The sequence below is a fragment of the Ruditapes philippinarum genome, unplaced genomic scaffold, assembly GCF_026571515.1.
Source record: "Ruditapes philippinarum isolate M1 unplaced genomic scaffold, ASM2657151v2 ctg393_1_1_1_1, whole genome shotgun sequence".
Taxonomy (NCBI): domain Eukaryota; kingdom Metazoa; phylum Mollusca; class Bivalvia; order Venerida; family Veneridae; genus Ruditapes; species Ruditapes philippinarum.
Window position 1 is genome coordinate 330196 of NW_026854713.1, and position 20521 is coordinate 350716.

Consider the following 20521-nt stretch of genomic DNA (forward strand, 5'->3'; position numbering starts at 1 on the left):
GGCAATAATTCAGTCAAAATCCAATTGGTGTAAATTAGGTATACAAATTACCATTTCCTGTAGCCTTGCCTCCTCTTGCATCAAGGTTCCAATCAGTTCAATTTTCCCCATTGGAGTTAACGGCTCATCTACTTCAAACATGGCGAGCACATTTTTCTCCGTCTCTGCATGATCCTGGTCTACATTATTATCAACTTCATTAACCAATGCATCAGTCTCACTGACTGCTCTTCGACGTCTCACAATATCTGATTTAGACCTTTGTACAGGTTTTTTGTTGTCTTTAATAGACTTATCTGTTCCCTTACTATTAAGTATAGCACTAATTTCATTGTCTGTTTTATCACTACTTGAAACAGTATCATCATCAGATTTATTACCAGATGCAGACTTCAGTTCACTTTCTCTATTCAACAACTGAAGTTCACGTCGCACTCTGTTAGCTTTACGCTTTGAGTCTGACCTCTCCAATTTTTGCTCTAATGTCTTTTTAAAATCAGCAGGACTCATTTTAGATTTATCAAGTTTTTCTGTTACCTCTTTCTCAATGGCTATTTTCCCTCGCCTTTCCTTCCTTCTTTCCTGAAGAAGTCGAATAGTTCGCTGATGAACAGTTTCATCATCTTCATGTTCATTGTCATGTTTTACCGGTATTTCCGGCAACTTTCTCCTCACTGACCCACTTTTACCAGCCTTCCTTGGACTAAACTCTGTTACTACACTCCTTTTTTCATCACTTCTACTATTCTTAATTGTGCATGTATCACGTTCCTCTTGTGCTTCTTTTTTCTTTTTTCGATACTTTTGATAATGCTTATGCTCATCTGAATCTATCCTGTTCTTTCTAGACAGGCCAGGTTTTTTCTTTACCAAATCATTATCAACAGCCTCTTCCATTGTCTTAGCTTTATTATTAGTGTAATTGGAAATCACATTTGCATCACACTCGACCTCATTCTCCCCAACTTCATGATAAGGATCATTATCTTTTAATGGTGACAATACAATAAAGTTATCCTCAGTTTTATTCTTTCTTCCATGTTTTTCTTTCATTTTGTTTGTAAAATAGTTTAATTCTAGAATTTCACTCTTTAAATCTGTATTCTGTTTTGAATTCAATTTATTTCTTAACCTAACCACTAAATTCTGGTCTTCTTCTCTTTTAATCTCAATTGGCTTTGCAATGAAAATTCGTTCTTGAGTATCAGTTAGTTTTTCAGTATTACCAGAACTTACATTTCCAAGTCCAAGTCCAGGTACTCTTTCAGAATTGCCTTGAATTGCACTTGTTTTCACTATTTTAGTATTGATATTTCTTTCATCTTCTTCCACTACTTTTAATTCCTTAGGTTTAGTATAATTACAAGATAAATCATCCAATGGAATTTTCCTTTCCAGAGAATTATTTGATTCTACACTATCACTAGATTTGTTGCTAATTGGAGGAGCACTTCTTAATCTTGCTCTTGATATTGTTGAGCTTACAGGACTTAATTTACTGGTAGGAGAAAAAGCACTAGTTCTATAACTAACAATCTTCCTTGGTTTTCTTGGTGATGATATAACAGGGGATGTCGGTGACCTTGGTGACCTTGAATGGTTACCATAGAGACTAGATGAATTCACACTTACTGGCCTATGTAATACTGAGGTTAATTTCACTTTTTCTAAATCTCCACTGAATTCTATTGCACTTATATCCAGTTCCTCATTATCACCTTTAGGCCCCTCCTTATCACTATTTAGCACCTCTTTACCACTTTTAAACCATTCCTCCCCATTTTCTTTTCTTTCTTTCTGAGGTAAAGGAGTACTCTCATATCTTTTGATTCTCTCTTTCCTATCACTTGTTTTTATTTTATCTTTAACACTTTTCAATACTTTAGTTTCAGCTTTTGAATCAATAACTCCTTCAGCAGTTTCAGTACATTTATCTACTAGTTCAAACTTATCCAACACTTTTACTCTAGTTATAGCAGTATGAACCTTTCTTGGACTTTTAGAATCTTTTTTTCCTCTGGGAGAATTTTTAGGAGAATTTGAAGATGTTGAATTTCTTGGGGAGTTTAAAGTTCCAGCATATAAGTAACTCCTAAAATGTGGTTTCTCAATTCCATTCTCATCAAGTTTATTATTAAATTTTATTGCATTTTCTCCTAAAGGTTTTGCATCACTACTGATTTTAAAATCTTTTTCTTTTTTTGGATAAGTTCTACTGTCATTTGATCTGTTATCTTTTGCACTTTGGTTCAGCAGCAGCTGGTGTTTTCTGGGAGAGGTTTCTGAGGAACTATTTTTCAGGGTCCTTGACCCAAATGAGTAGGTAATTAGGTCAGAACCATCATGTTTAAGCCCCTTTATTTCCCGTAAAGCACTTCTAATGTGATGCCTTTCTTTAAAGTCCTTGCAGGCTGCAAGCTGAAAATAAACGAATTAAACAGATCATATTAGGTGCGTTTTTTTCTTAATTTTATAATAATAATAAGAAATAATAAAACACATTTAATACCTCATCCACTGCTTCCTTTCAAAAATTGTATTAAAAAAAACCAACACTGTATTTATAACAAAAACAAAATGTTACCTAAAAAATAACATGTACAAGGTTATTTAGACCAGCATTTTACACTAAATGTCAAACAATAAATAACAAAACAATAAATTCCACATTTTCATTGACCGCCTACACAATAATGCATCATAATCTTATTAAACAAGGCTGACCACTGGTGACCCTCCGGTAGCACTTATTCTGTTTTATTATTCTTGTTTACTTTTAAACAATATTTCACCAACTGAGAGAGAAAAATTAACTGGGCCTTGTTTTAACCAATATGTAAAATTTAATAAACTATAACAAGAGCTGTTGTTAGGTCAGTGTGCTTAACTAGTATATTATCAAATTAATGGTTAGCAGCCATTTTAGTTTTGTTGACAAATTATATATGTATGCTGTAAAGGTAAAACTAATTGAAACATATATGTAATATTGTCACAACAATCATATACCTTGTTACAAAATCTCTCCCTTGAGTGGGGACAGATTATTATTAAGTCCTGTCTTCAAAGTAAAAAAAACAAAACTTTTAGCACTAAAGTGAAAATCTAGCCATTTAATTTATAATGATATTTGGTCACTTACTGTACCACAAGCGGGATATCTTTAATTTAGAAGATTAGTATCTTAGCAAACTCCATTGGCAAATCAATTGAAAAATGAGTCACGTCACGAGAAAACCAACATAATGGGTTTGCGACCAGCATGGATCCAGACCAGCCTGTGCATCCGCGCAGTCTGATCAGGATCCATGCTGTTCGCTTACCAACTATATTAAAAGAAGAGAAACTGATAGCGAACAGCATGGATCCTGATCAGACTGCGCAGATGTGCAGGCTGGTCTGGATCTATGCTGGTCGCAAACTCATTATGTTGGTTTTGTCGTGGCGCGGCTCAAATGGTAAATAATACCTCAATGACCTTTTGTGTCCGACAAAAATGACTTTAATACAAAAATCTAGTTATATACACTTCTCCAATTACACTGATTAAATCAAAGAGACTTTGGTCCAAATATTAAAATTTGTGCTCTAAAATTGACCGAAGATTTTATTTTACAACATGATTGATAACTTTTGAAAAATGTAAACATATTCTAAACTTAAAATCTTAATCAAGCACATCCATATTTGATTTTAATCAAGTATGATTAAGTTCTTACTCATCATGTATCATATAACAACAAGAAAAGGTAAGGAACACAGGTGACTCAAAGCTGCTTATTTTTTCACTGATATTGATCGCATATATTTTCTCTTCTTTTTTTTAAAGTTACTTCAAAGGTCAAGCTTTAATGCATAAGGTGCAACTTTTTGTGCATTATTTCAGGAATGACAGGTGCTTTACATCTTTACAAATAAAAACAACCAATGGTTACTTCTGAGTCCTTGAAGTTCAAAGACTCTTCATCACCCTGTGACCAAAAACAACATCATGTTACACAGTACTTGACTATGCATTATCAAATATGAATAAAATCTTGCATTGCTAAAATAGCACAAACTTTAACAAAGAGCTAAAAAAATTACCAACATTCACATGCCACATAGAAAACTCCTTGAAGAATAGAATATTTCCTAGTCCAATATAAATATATCATACCAAAATATACAGAAAACAATTACAGAGTTCTTTTAATAAGAAGACACTATCCTGATGTTAACAACTCTTATTTTATAACTAACCAAAACATTTACATGCAAACTGCCTTATTACAATGTATTATTTATAAACTGAAGCTAATTCTTTTATCTATTTCTTTAAGAAATTACATGTCATGATAATGGAAATTTTAAATAAATCAAAATATTTTGACCATTAATAATGTTTATCTATTGAGTATCAATCAATATAACACACATTGAGTCATAATGCAAGAAGGAAACTAACCAGTTCGTAATCCATTACTAGGTTAATCCTTAATCAAATTGATCACATAATTTCATTCTTTAGTCATTTTTGAAATCATTCTTTCAGTTACAAAGTTTAAAATGACTCAAACTGCGCCTTCACTCCACAATGTAAAATATGAAAACATATAAAAATATACAAAAACCGCGGACTTTTTGGTTTGGGACCAAAAATACATCAATAGTAAATGACATGTGTATGATAGTAAATGACAATTAACCCAGATCGGAGGTTATGATCTTTACCACCGACGGTTAACAATGAAACCTCGTCATAAAATTTGGACGGCAATCAAAATATAAAATTTACTGTGTCATCCCGAAAATAAAACACAAATAAAATTCCCTGCTCTATCTTTTGTATCTATTTAACTCTTCTTGTAATTTAATTTACATGCTAAATTGTTAACTAAATTAAATTTCGACTGCAAGACACTGGTTAAACTAAGGAACTATTATATAATTATACAAAGCAAGAAAACCAAAAACAGTGGCTCAATAATTCTACAACAATAATATAATTAATCATCCACAAATTAATCATAACATCAAAATTTGAACTGACTGAGTAGCAAACAGTACAAACCAAGATCAGATGGCACGGCACGGATGCGCCGACAGATCTTGGTCCGCAGTGGTTGCGTTGGTTTATACTAAGAATCCTTTGCCACTATCAGACTTAGAGTAAAAATACAACTTAATTATAATTTACCACCCCAAATTCATAGATTTATAATAAAATTCCTGATTATTTAAATAGTACATTGTTTTAAATACCGTAAATAGATGACAAGTAAAACAGATGTATCCAAAATATTCCTTTATTCTGATACATGTATGAAAACAAACGCTATCTATAGATTATAGAAAATACTATGCAGTTATCTGGACCCCTACTTATGAATTATCTTATGTAAGACATAAGTGTATATAAGTTGTCTGCTATACAATTTTGTCCGTCTGCTATATAACTTTGTCCGTCTGCTTTAAATTATTGTCCGTCTGCTTGATTATTACTGTCCATAGGGTTTCCTTTACAATATCTCCACTTCTCTCTAGTTTACATTTCAATACATACTTATATTGTCATAGTATTGTATAATGGTAGATATAGAATGTTTGAACAGTAGTGACAATACGAAAACCCAGACTATTTACAAACCCTGTAAACAAACACAAGGAAATCTTCATTTTCGAAACTTTCGTGGCCTACAGTTTGGTCATTTCGGCATTTGAACGCCACTAAATTCAATTCATAAAGTTTTCGCAACAATAAAGTAAAATTGACCTCTAGTTAACTCAAGTTTCGATATAATCCAGCGGTTGATTGTTTATATCGGAAAACTTTGATAACATGTTAAACATCGGGGCACTTAAATTGATAAAAGCTAAAAATTACTCCTTGGAACAAATAAAAATTACACTTGGGGACAAAATAGGTGTAGACAAACTGTATAAACCTTATACAATGAATTTACTTATCTTAAAGAATAGGTTGTCAATGTCATAAATATGATAAACACATAAATCTTTCCGCTCGAAAAATGAAATATAGCCCCTTATATACGGCTATACTTGGTATAAAGGACTATACAGATATTTGATCGAGAATTATCCGCCTTAGTGATGCAGCGATACATAAAACTTGTAAAATAATAAAGAATGATATATTAGCATTGTATTTGCATTATACATAAATAACTCAATACTCCCACTGAATTTATTAATTGGACTTGACCAACTTCCACTTTGGCTGTGTCCATTATCAATTTTAGGGATATCAAGGTTGAAATGAAGTTTTCACTCATATATACCATTGTCAAAGAAAACAGACATGAGGCCTGGCCCAGCTCTATATACTGGTGGCAAAGTCTGTTAACAAATAATGTAAAAAAAATAACAAAATTAAGTGCTAAGAAAAATTTGTTTAAGTAATGTTAAATAATTGAAGAAGTCAAGTTATGGTCCCTATATTCTTCATTGTTTGTAGGATATCAACTTTTGCATACAAAATGTCTGGAACTACAGACATAGAAATTTCATGTACATTAGTATTTTAAATTCAATATTATAGCTAAATGCATCACTGTTCTACAGCAAACAACTTACATACTTGTAAGCGAACTTACCTTCTCTATCTAAAATACAAATTAGAACTTTGTATGCAATGAATATAAAGTAAGGAATATGTCAAAATTGAGGAAAATTTAAAACTTCAACAGCAATAAAACCTATGTTTTTCTCCTAAATTCATCGAGAAAATAGCACCAATCAAACATATTACTTACCTAAAAACACGTAAAACTTATAATCAACTGATAGCAAAGAATAGTTTAATCACAGTCATTTACTCGAGGCTTGAAACTTAATGATATGTGCTTTAAAACATACTGAATACAAATCAAGTTTGTGAGTGAAATTCATCAGACATTATGTAAATTTATTTTGTTTATGTAAATATATCTTATTTCCATATAAGTAACCCAAAGGTGTAGGATGTATACAGATGTATTTTAATGTTGTTATTTTTTTATATTTATCAAATATTTATAAATTTAACATACAACAAACAACTGTGAGCAAGTCAGTATATGTCTCAAACATCGTAACCCATTTTTCCTTCCTGCAGTCTGAGTTGCTCAATTCTATTTTTTTTTTGTAATACTAATTGTAACATTTTCACCAATCTGAGACTATTTTGCAATTTTGATACTGGAATCCCTTACACCACTCAAGTGGGCTGTTCAAAGTTGACTAACTTCTTATTGGGTTATTTCCTAGCTAATCTTGAGGTACAAACAAACTGTCACAGTTATAGCTTCGAAAATAACAAAACAGGTTGACTAATCTATTATGAATGGTAGAGCTATTAGCCTAAAATCTGTTCCAAGAACCAGACCAGTACTAAGCAATTAGTGTAAAGTTTCTTGCTCATGGAAACCACTGTTTGGCCTAAATGGAGTTTGAACCTACAGGACCAACGTACAATCCTTAGATCATTTGTCCAACCTGGATTTATTATGATATTTCCCAATATTAGACTCATTTATGTTCTCAATCCTTAAAAAGGAAATAGAACATTATTATCCATGAAATAATCATACAAAAAAACCCTTTCTTTTTTTCCTTTAGTACATTCATTTTACAAATAACAACTGACAATAAAAAATCTATGCTCAAGATTTGGAGATGACCTGCACCCTAAACAGTTCATAATGAATCTGAATTTGCTTTAGAGGTCCAATAATTGTCGCCCCCACATAATAAACATAAATATCTATTAAAGAAATCAGTAATCTTGATAAGTACCGATCACATATCAATATTTTGAGCTCCCCACTTTTTTTTATACATTCATTCTTCACAAGTAAATATTAGAAAAATTTACAACTGTACATTCTTCCAGGGGGGCCATAATCACTTTCCCAAAATCCAATAACTAAATTTTTTTTCTATTACAATAAAAAAGCTATTGAAACTGGTGCAATGTTCATTAGACACAAAAAAGGATAATTCACTTTAAAGGTATTAAAAGTGAATCTATTGCAATCTTAATATATGGCTGAGTAATCAATGCAGAAACGCTGTAACTCAATCTATTTAACAAATCAGATAAAACTATATTTCACTGACAAATCATGTGGAGAAATCAGTAAATACAAATTTGACAGTATCTGTGATAACTTCAAGTACATCAGACATAAACATGAAATGAAATTCTAAAAAAACGTTATACACACCTTATTTAAATTTGCAGAGTGATAAATTACATGCTTTAAATTCTTTAAACCTTTACCACCCTAAATATCTTAATTGGACTCCTCCATCTGTCAATCAGGGCAAAACCATTCATCATTGTTAGGGAATACTAACTGAACAGCCAACAGTGCAGACCATAGGTGTTTCAGCGCGTTGATTGGTCACTACCCCGCACCCCCCCCCCCCTCACCCCCACTCTACAGCCCTCATACCTCTCAAAACCATGTAAAATACAGTATTTTTCATTTGAAACATGTTTTAATATTTGGTTTATGCTTTTTATTCAATTACCTTCATATAAATATATATGTATCAATTTTTTATTTTTTGATTCCCTTACTTTTACCATGTTTAATATCTTTATTAAATTTCAATTTGGACAATACTATTCATCAGTTTTAGGATAAATATGAAAAAATAAAAATATGAATAACAGTGGATGGAGGTGTGAACTGATCTTGGTCTGCACTAATTAAATCAGGGCAGATTAAGTAAGAAATTAATTACAATTGTCATACAAACTATATGATTATATAATAAATATACATGTATAAACAACATCACTACCAGTCCTCATGTGCTCTTTAGAGTATTGTCAAGATTTAATTAAATCAGGCAGTCAGAGCTGACTGGTGGTACGGGCAAGTCCTTTACTGCCACAAGCAGTCACAAGCAGTCAGAGCTTACTGATGGCATGGGCAAGTCCTTTACTGCCACAAGCAGTCACAAGCAGTCAGAGCTGACTGATGGTACGGGCAATTCCTTTACTGCCACAAGCAGTCACAAGCAGTCAGAGCTTACTGATGGCATGGGCAAGTCCTTTACTGCCACAAGCAGTCACAAGCAGTCAGAGCTGACTGATGGTACGGGCAAGTCCTTTACTGCCACAAGCAGTCACAAGCAGTCAGAGCTTACTGATGGCATGGGCAAGTCCTTTACTGCCACAAGCAGTCAGAGCTTACTGATGGCATGTGCAAGTCCTTTACTGCCACAAGCAGTCAGAGCTTACTGATGGCATGGGCAAGTCCTTTACTGCCACAAGCAGTCACAAGCAGTCAGAGCTGACTGATGGCATGTGCAAGTCCTTTACTGCCACAAGCAGTCAGAGCTTACTGATGGCATGGGCAAGTCCTTTACTGCCACAAGCAGTCACAAGCAGTCAGAGCTGACTGGTGGCGACTGTCAATAGCAGTCAAGGGCGGCTCAGAGCTGACTGGTAGTGCAAGCAAATCATAATTGTTGCTTGTTCAGGGAGCTGGTTTATTCCCCCCCCCTACCCTTAAAAGAAAACAAACAAATGAAAGGTAACAATTATTGTATCAATCTAATATTAACCTTGTATGTTAGTACATTCTTAATCCCTAAATAACATCATGGTCATGATGTGGTTATGGTTATAAATGACTGTGATATCTCTGGTGGGTACTTCAACCTTGTGAAATAACTCTGCTGGTCAGCTGGATGTGAACCACCTTAATCTAATACTTAACTTTTGTTCAAATATGAATTACATTTATTTACTGGATGTCACCTCATAGATTACTGTTGTAATAATGTCATTTTACCTGACAGGACTTGTATGGTAACAGAAAATTGATTAAGTGAGAGATACTCAGACAAATACATTTCTGCCTTTTTTCTAAGAAATTGTTTCAACTGTGAAAGAAATAATCACTTTAACATTGTATTATTATTATAAACTTACAAATATTATTATAATCTTTGAAAATACCTCAGAAATAGACCCTGCTGTGTCAAAAAGTGGTTAGGCCTTGTCACCTCAGTATAGAGCCAGGTCAGCCTACATATCAGTGTTGTCTTAACAGGCTCTGTTAGCTGAACATCTTTAAAATTTCATCTTGATAATTCATTCTCATAAAATAATAATGGACAGTTCCGAAAATGGAAAATGTACAAGTACTTTAAGATATTTAATATGGTAAGGGTTAATTTTGTGAAGTCATCCTAACAAAGATAAGTAAAACTGTAAAAACTATTGTTGGTTTTTAAAATGTCACTTCACAGGAGGGTTTATAACTATTTTTTACAAGCCCTTCAATAGTGTAATAAAACATCAAATTTGATGTCATTTAAACTAAAATGATGTTGATCCAAATAACTACCTATCAACCAATCACAGGTAATATAGGCTCATACAGAAAACAAAATTTATATTTGATACAAAAAGACAGCTGTCCGTCCCTAACATAATAATTATCAATTTGTAATTCATCAGTTTATATTATTACTTTTATTTCATTCTTACCACGTCAAATATCTTAAAAAGATTTCTCCATCTTTCAGTCTGTCATTTTTAACGAAACCTTCATATTCAGTATTGAATTGATGATGAACAGTGCAGACCATGATCAGACTGCATAGATGTACCAGCTGATCTTTGGTCTGCACAGGAAGTCTTGTAGAATAAGTTATGCCAGTAGGCTAACGGTTAAAAGACAGTGCTTGTCAAATTTGATAAACATATTTAAAGGATGTAAACTCCACTGCAGAAATTATTTAATGAACTTGTCCTACTTTGTATTTGGAACTGTTGATTAGTAAATTAAAGTACTAAGATTATTAAACAGCCACTTAGTGTATAGAATCTTGTAAGACTTGGGTTCTTAGAAAAATTAAAATATTGATGATATATACATGTATATGTAGGTCTGATATTAGCACACCAAAGGGCAAAATAAGATTGTTATTAATAAATGAACTTATTAATACGGAAAACATTAATACAGGTTAAGACAAACCTGCTAAATAACAAACATGAATTTTCAATCTCTTAATGCGAAATCAGAATATCAAAAAATAAATTAATGAGATTTATGTCATAAGAAATTATATATGATTAAGAACGACAAAAATGTTTTTCATTAAGTTTACAATAAATTACTATCACCATAAAAATGTCTTTTTTTTATAAATAAAAAAATGCAACTGCAACCCTACCTACAGACCCCATGGACTGGAACAAAATAATAATATTGATTTATATGGCATTAAATTTCATCAATATGGCTTTCGAATTTTTTTTCACAAAAAAGGCATTATGACTTGAAGAACCAATTGACGTCAATTCCTTCAATCAGGAGAAAAGAGTATTTATGACAAAGGTTATTTAATGTATTTCTTATCCCATTTCTTGCCAAAAAAAATAAAAGAAATATTAAGTTTCAAGATTTGAAAAGTAAATAATACATGTATAAGAAAACCATACAAAGTCTGCTATATACTACTTGTCAAAATTATAAATGTGATGGGTTTTTTTCTTGTTTTTTTTTCTCTTTTTTTCTTTTTTGTCCTTTTATAAAAAGGTATGATTTAATGTTAAATGGAAGATATAATTATATAGATATGTTTAATTTTGAATATTAGCAATCTGAATAACCGCCCTTTCATTGCAGAGAATTCAATGAAAAAATTGTAAAGTTTCCAAAACCACCATGCTTTTAACTTGATAACTATTTGCTGCTAATTGCACTTATCAGTAACACCAACTGATCTTACTGATTTCATTCATTTATATTTTCATTTTTTTTGGTCCAGTTTTTAAGTTGCACTAACACTGTAAAAGTCATAATTTATTGTGACTTTTGATGCAGCTTTACTGATGGAGTGCCCTCTATGCATTATTCCGTGCATTACATTAATGGGCACTTATAAAATGACTAACACCCTAAGCTTGCAACCAATATACACTGGACAAAATACCATCTCAGAAATCTTTGTAAAATGTATAAAGTAAACAATTATAGTATTTACATCCAAGAACTGTTTTTTCTCTAACATATTTTTTCTTGAATATCTTATCAAATCTGCTCAGCTCAAAAGAAAATTTTTCACATTAATGCTTATAAAGAGCTAAATTTCTGAAATGGATGTGTCCATCTTTCAACTGTTCATCATCTTCATGAGAAACATGAAAACTTAATAACAAAATAAATACTGACTGAATTAGTGCACATGGCAAACCATGATAAGGTCAGCGGATCTACCCATGTGACCTGAGTGCAGACCAAGATCAGCCAATCTCATGTACGTTGGTCTGCACCGGTCACATGGGTAGATCAGCAGGTGTAAGGTTAAAGAAAAAGACAGAAGTACAATTACACTTGAGATTAATATTGTTAATACTGTTACAAATCAAAAACATTACCCAACTTAGAGCTATCAAGTTTGACTGAAGAACATACATTAAACTATTTACATTATACAATGACATAAAACCTTTTACATGAACGGCTCCCGTTCAGCTCTTCAGAACATTACGGTAAAACTTTCAAATTTCAAGAGCACTTCAACATGAAAATTGTGACAAAAAATGTACACAACTTACATATTTTGGTAAATATTCATTTCCAATTCCACGCATTCTTCATAGATACAATAAACTGAAATTTATAGTACAAGTATAAAATTCATACAACTTTTTGTCCAAAAAGAAATAAAATCCCAAATTATTTTCAAAGACAAATTGAGTGAATAGTTTGTTTATATACTGTATATTGTAAGATGAAAATTTTAAGCTACAGTAAAACCTCAGGTAAAGACCACAACATGGCCACCTGTGTCTCATATATCATCACATGTTATCTTTCTTTCTATGTTAGAAAAGTATTAAAGGTAACTTCATTAACTTAACATGAATAAATTTTAATAATGAACTTGCCCTGCTTTTAAATTGGAATATAAAAAGAGTCGAAAATAGTACTCCAGAATAGAACATAGTCTGAAATTGTACTCCAAAATAGTACATAGTCCGTAATTGTTCTCCAAAATAGTACAGAGTCCAAAATAGTACTCCAGAATAGTATACAGCCCAAAAGAGTACTCCAGAATAGTACAGAGTCCAAAAAAGTTCTCCAGAATAGTATAGAGCCCATAATAGTACTCCAGAATAGTATACAGTCCATAATAGTACTCCAGAATAGTATACAGCCCATAATAGTACTCCAGAATAGTATACAGCCCATAATAGTACTCCAGAATAGTATACAGCCCAAAATAGTACTCCAGAATAGTATAGAGCTCAAAATAGTACTCCAGAATAGTATACAGCCCATAATAGTACTCCAGAATAGTATACAGCCCGAAATAGTACTCCAGAATAGTATACAGCCCGAAATAGTACTCCAGAATAGTATAGAGCCCAAAATAGTACAGAGTCTGGTCAAACTGCATGTGAGCTAAGCTGGCTCTATATTAGGAGTATAGGCAATTAGTAATGATCTCCACTATTATCCTCAATTACAATCAGACATTCAATGTGCAAAAGTTGCTGTTCAGATCAGTCACAGGATTGTCAATTTACTCTTACCACCTAAATCATCATAAATGGACTTGTCCATTTTTTAATCTGGACAAAAACCTTCATCATTTTAGGTAAAGTTTCAGTAAGTACTGTATGAGAAGTGAACAGTGCAGACCATGATCAGACTGCAATGATGTGCCTGAGTTGATCTTGGTCTGTTGTAATCACTTGGGTAAATTCAGATGTAAAAGTTATTGATTTCTTAACTTCTCAGTATAATTTACTTTTTTATCAGCAGTTATAAATTAAGCAAGCACTCTATCCAGTGAAATTTTGACATTAATCTAAAGAAATATTCTTAGAAAAAAAAATAAGTTGATGATTGGTCATGTCTAAATTTTTTAACCTGAATCCGTAACATGGTAAAAATTTATTGGTCAATGTCAGATTTATTCTATTTCTTCTTTGATAAACAAATGGCTGTTACAAAAAGATCTGACTGTACTTTTTAACAAATTTAACACAATTGCCTCTCTTTAAGAAGAGACAAATATATCAATTTCACGAGTGATTGATTACTAATCACTTGTTGTAATCTATCGTTTAAGAAACAAAAACAAGACTTATTACGACATGCTTTTTTTCAAAACATTACAACAATACATGACAGTGACACCAATTTTTTTCAACTTTATGTTAAACATAGTTTTACATTTTAACAATTGTCAATGCCTATTCAAAAGGTCAAACAAGTCTATCAGATAAAAGTGGTAAAGTTTGTAAAATGTAAAGAGCTAATATAAGATATACAATAAAAAAATACAATAAAAAAAAGATAAAAAAAACCTGTTTCAAAAATGTTGAAAATAAACACAATTGAATAGGTATTTTTACGAACATTTATGTTGTCTTGTTATCTTTGGTATGAATTAAACAATACTTTATCTATCAACTATATAACAAAGGGAAGATACTATACCAGATAGTATTCACAGAAAAAGCTCCCTCTGTAGATACTGATATGGTATTTGTAGAAGAATGAACAGGCTCAATACATCAATAAAAATTCTTGTTTGCAAATAAAATGTATAAAAACAATTCATACATTGTATATACTAACCGAATTCCACTTCAAAAGCTTTGCTTAAATTGTAAAAAAAAAAACACCAACAAAATGACAATTCAAAACGTTAAATAAAAGCGCAAGATTTGAGCGGGAAAAAACAACCCTTTTTTTCAGATCTTTGCAAAGATATCAGACTTAAATAAATCTTAGATATGTTTTTAATCGGTAAACCCTTGCAATGGTTAACTTGAATAAACTTGAAGAAACAACATTACCTCCTACATATACACCATTTTTAATATACTAATTTTTGTGTTAATATAATTAAGAACTAAGTGGTTAATTAGTAAGCTCTTTAATTCATTAACTCTTAACTTGCTGGTGACAATTGAATGTACAAGAAAAGCATTGATGCAAAGCATCAAAGGGCGTCCAAACAGCAGGTGCAGATGAACTAGTAGATATATGATGACAAGATATTCTTATAAACTTTTCAATGGTTCATTGGGTTTTACCAGAATTGTATATCACTTTTGAATGAACGGACGAAAGACATTGTTCATTATTTATAACTTTGATCGGCATGCTAGAAATTAGAATATTACTTGTTATTTCTTTATGATCGTGGTTATTAATAGCAACGGATATACATGTATACAATCATTTATAATCCATATGTGTAACGCATGATCAACACCATACTTGTGTAATTGTCCCTTATTATGTTATTGCTATTAACGATGACCCCCTCTTAAGGTATCTGTTCACACTAAGTAACAATATGACACTTGTTATATTACCATGTTGATCATGTTGAGCATAATTGTTTATTATACAATAAATGTAATTTTCTATTTTAATAAAAAAAAAATACAGATTTTATGAATATTGTTTTCTTTTCTTTTTTTGTGTGTGTTTTATGCGCTATTTTAATACTGAGTTTTTACGTTTACTACTATTTTAAGAATTCAATTGTCATAATGATCGACGATTATAAGTCAAAACTTAACTGGAAAAAGTCAGTAAATCATGGTTAATCTTTCAATTTATAATATTGTTTATTCTTAAACCATATACATGTACATATGTATTTTTCTTTATCATTTTTTAAATTATCAATCAATTGAATAATTCATAAAATCTGATTTGTAACTTTGAATAATTCCTCGGAATCTTTACTAAACACGAATAACAAATTATATAAAATGTTTTAAAGTTGATAGTGTCATATTAATGCCATAAAAATGTACATTTTTTCTCAATTATTGTACATATTTATTGTTTTTATCTCATATAGATAAAATATAACATGCGATTTGTGTTGTTGTTTTTTTTTCGAATTGTATGTTTATGTATAATAATAATCAATCAATTCGAGAGTTGATCTCTATTAATTATTGTAACCAAACTAAGTGACAAACATTCATTTTGAAAAAAAGCTTATTTATCTGTAAAATATTTGTTCTGTTCTGTAACGATATCTACTCCAAAACCGGGAGAGACCGGACAATAAACGTGTGGTACTATTCGCCGGTCATTAGTAAATCCCGGTAGAGACCGGGAATTACCGATAGGAGTACATCCCTCTATAAATAGATTTTCGGAATATTTAGGTCATCAACTCATCATTCTATTAACAGCTTTCGGAATAACATACCATAATGACCCACTGTGTACTACAAAATGATAAGCAAAAATACCCCGAAGAGCGCGATTTATTGACGGAAAAGGTTATTTCATTTGAAAATGTTTGCATTGCGAAATTCTCCAGTTCGCCATTCATTGTACATATCGCGACTAATTAATAATCAAGCACCCTCATACCGATCGAAATGATCGGCTTTTATTATTGGCAACTATAAAAGGCTCGAGAAGTTGCTGTCGCCCTTTCACAAAATCTCATTTCATTCCAATAGGCGCCGCGCTTCGGCGCGGACGCCAATAAGAATTAGTGCTTGGCACATCTATTGGACTTTGGTCATTTCTTTGTGTATTCACATTTCTATGGCCAAAAAAGCAAAAATATGATATGACAAAAATCAATCGCTCTAAAAATTTTTACTTTTTTATTATAAGTAAACTATATCTAGATAAACTATATATTTATGTTTTGTATTCTGTTTAAATTTGGATAATGCCAGATTAAACAATTTATTGGACATAACCATATGCCATTAAAACCATTTATAATTTACCCTTTATTGGACCTTACCATGTGCCATTAAAACCATTTGTTATTTACTCTTTATTGGACCTGACCATGTGCCATTAAAACCATTTATAACTAACTCTTTATTGGACCTTACCATGTGCCACTAAAATTTTACCCTTAATTGAACCTTACCATGTGCCATTAAAACCATTTAGAATTTACCCTTTATTGGACCTAACAATGTGCCATTAAAACCATTTATAATTTACCCTTTATTGGACCTTACCATGTGCCATTAAAACCATTTATAATTTACCCTTTATTGGACCTTACCATGTGCCATTAAAACCATTTATAATTTACCCTTTATTGGACCTTACCATGTGCCATTAAAACCATTTGTTATTTACTCTTTATTGGACCTTACCATGTGCCATTAAAACCATTTATAACTAACCCTTTATTGGACCTTACCATGTGCCACTAAAATTTTACCCTTAATTGGACCTTACCATGTGCCATTAAAACCATTTAGCCTTTATTGGACCTAACACTGTGCCATTTAAACCATTTATAATTTACCCTTTATTGGACCTTACCATGTGTGCCATTAAAACCATTTATCATTTATCCTTTATTTGGACCTTACAATGTGCTGATAAAACCATTTATAATCATTTTCAGTATTTGCTATGTCAGCTTTAAAATAACTCAAAAAGTTTATCACTTCTTATAATCATAATTATGTTTTTATACACTTGTATGAGATAATCTTACTTAAATCTGATTTACCTTCTTATAAAAGTGCACAGTGACTGGCAAATATGTAAAGCAAAAGGTGTAAATAATCTATATTAAGCCAATGTAGATCAAGAATATATATTTTCTCAAAGAAGCATGACTGTGAAGTACAAATAAGTCATATTTACCGACGCTATAATTCAAACCATCTGTACCTGTATCCTGCTGGAACTAAAAGAGATAAGCCATTGCTACTAGTATAGAGCTGTGCCAGGCTACATGTTAGTCAGACCAGGCTCTATACTGTTGGTAGCTCAATTTTTGTATTTTGTACTGTATATAGAAATCTGTTTAAGTATTGAATGGACTGTACCACGTTAAGGGTGAACATGGGCAAATCCTTTAAGGTAACAGGTTAAAACTCAGGGCAAAACCATTAAGTTAGGAGTGAAACTGGGCAAATCCATTAAGTAAGGGTAAACTGGGCAAATCCATTTAGTTAAGGGTAAAAGTGGGCAAATCTATTTAGTTAAGGATGAATTACTGGGCAAATCAATTAATTCAAAAATCCTTTATGTTAAGGGTGAAACTGGACAAATCCATTAAGTTAAGGGTGAAACTTGGCAAATCTATTTAGTTAAGGGTGAAACTGGGCAAATCCATTCACTTAATTAAGTTAAGGGTGAAACTGGGCAAATCCATTAAGTTAAGGGTGAAACTGGGCAAATCCATTCACTTAATTAAGTTAAGGGTGAAACTGGGCAAATCTATCAAGTTAAGGGTGAAACTGGGCAAATCCATTCACTTAAGGGTGAAACTTGGAAAATCCATTAAGTTAAGGGTTAAACAATTACCACAACCAGTAACGTCAACTTGACAGGTTTACATGACATTGTTTTCTGTTTCATTACGTAATCAACCGACTAATTATGGTAAAAATGACAGACTAATTAAATTAATATAAAAATGACAAGTTTATACAATGCAGAAGTCGAAAAAACAGTGGATGAGTGGGCTGACTTCACAACAATAAAAAAGAAATTTAATTATATTAAATCAAAACGTAAGTAATGTAATCAGCAGTTGTCAGAGCCATATGCTGTTCTTGTGAACAGAAAAAAGGTTTCTATTCCATTATTTTGCCTTTGAATGAAATAAAAAAAAACTCAAATTTTATCCCTTGCAGTTTAAAATTTGTTGTGTTTTTGAAACCTTATTTCTCATGAGCTTGAAGACCTTATAAGATGTTATTAGGTGTATCATTTTATACACATACATTGTACAGCTGGATATAACTCCCTAGATCATGTGTCATACAATTTACAACAGTCTCCTGTACTTTCTTAACCCTAATTACCATGCTATATATCTTAAATGGACTTGTCTGAACTAAACCGTTTGTCATATTTAAAGTAAAGCTCAAAATAGGCTCTACCATTTTTGTGAGCAAGAAATTTTACACGCATTGCTTATTGTTAGGATTGGGGTAGGGTTGGTTCCATGAATGAATTAGTGTTTTAATAAGCTAATAGCATCCAACACAATCAAACTAGTATAAATTTGTATAATTTAATAGGCACTTATTGAATGTGATCAGTGTAGACCATGATCAGACAACACAACACTGGCTGGTCTCAGATGACACTGGTCACATGGTAAGATCAGTAGCTGCTTGCAGGCTAAAACAGTATGGTAATGACCAATTACAAGCTCATACCAACAACCTGTTGGCCAATGGGTCACAGGTATACAGCCTAGATTCTACAGTCATTACTTCCCTATAAAAGCATATGGCTTGAATTTTTGTACCAAAACAAACAATATATAAGGTAATTTTTTTTTCATTAAGCCAAACTCTGTAAACTAAGATAAAATAAATTTGCATCTCTTTAATTAATTATTTATAGTACATGCTATAAAGATAAAGACGGTAGTTTATGGAATATTGATTGAACAATCTCTAAATTATCTTTCATTGATTTCTTCCTGCCAGCAAATCAAACAAACCTGTTTTATGTCATTACCATACCATATTCTTCAAAAAGGCAACTGTGAAATAAACAGACATCAAAAGACTGCAACAAATACCCGCAATAAAATACACTTTCTTCCTGGTAGAAGACATAACCCAATTACCATAATATTATTAAGGTCTTTCATCCATAAATATTTCTTGCAATTTCACTAATGCTGAAGTAATGTTATCTACATGTCCAGCTTTGTATTTAGTAAAGTCTATCAGATCCACTAGTTTTTCTCTGTGGATTCATGTTATATATGTTGAATTCTGCTTAAGCAGGTGCTAGGGGGCATTTAGGTAGCTTGCATTTTTCACATCAATGAATTGGCTGAATCAATTGAGCCTGCAGTATTTTAAATTTTCCCATTTTAAATGTTTAGGAATTCTATTTCTCCCTATTTTAAGTATAAAAATATTAAAACAAAGCACAATAGCCCAGAGTCTGGTCAGAGTGCATGGACATGGACACGTGCTGACATGGCACTACTTTGGTGACATTTTGGCGCCATATGACCTAAACTGTGTTAGTGCGCCATAGGACCAAATCAAACATAAACAAACATGGGTGTCATATACCACTCTGAATCATTGCTAGCACTCTAATGGTTGGATATCTTAATATATATTATGATATTACATGTATATTAAAAAAGCACTGATTTTATTTGATCCGACTAACATATAAAGGCTGAATTTTCAAATGCACACAATGAGCTTTTTAGTTATGCAGTTTCAATTATGTCTTCCGACAGTTTTATTTATATGCCAGCAATGTATTTTATTGTAGCTATGCTTGCTAGAGTTCTCAAGGTGCAGAGCAAAAAGGTAGACCCCCTGACATCTTTGAGGGAAAAAAACTAGGACATAATGCTACCAACATCCTAAAGTAAAATATGTTCATAAGAAAAACAATGAATTTCAAAGACCTTGATGAAGGTGAAAAGTTCTTTGCAATGCTAAGAATTAGGGAAAACAAAATATATTTCTGATGCAAGCAGGCACCCTGGTAAATAAATCTGCCAAAATTCTGTAAAAAAACCAACTAGATTCTTAATG

The 20521-nt window shown here is 31.9% G+C and overlaps 1 protein-coding gene across 9 annotated transcripts in view; it reads right to left on the reverse strand.

The window, feature by feature from the left end:
* The window catches only part of LOC132740844 (muscle M-line assembly protein unc-89-like), a 124132-nt gene that overhangs the window by 91118 nt on the left and 12493 nt on the right, over window positions 1-20521 (reverse strand). For all 9 annotated transcript variants that reach the window (XM_060728872.1, XM_060728874.1, XM_060728869.1 and 6 more), the window contains exon 2: window positions 52-2418. In XM_060728872.1, coding sequence (XP_060584855.1) covers window positions 52-2418 — 2367 coding nt within the window. The remainder of the gene's footprint in view (window positions 1-51; window positions 2419-20521) is intronic.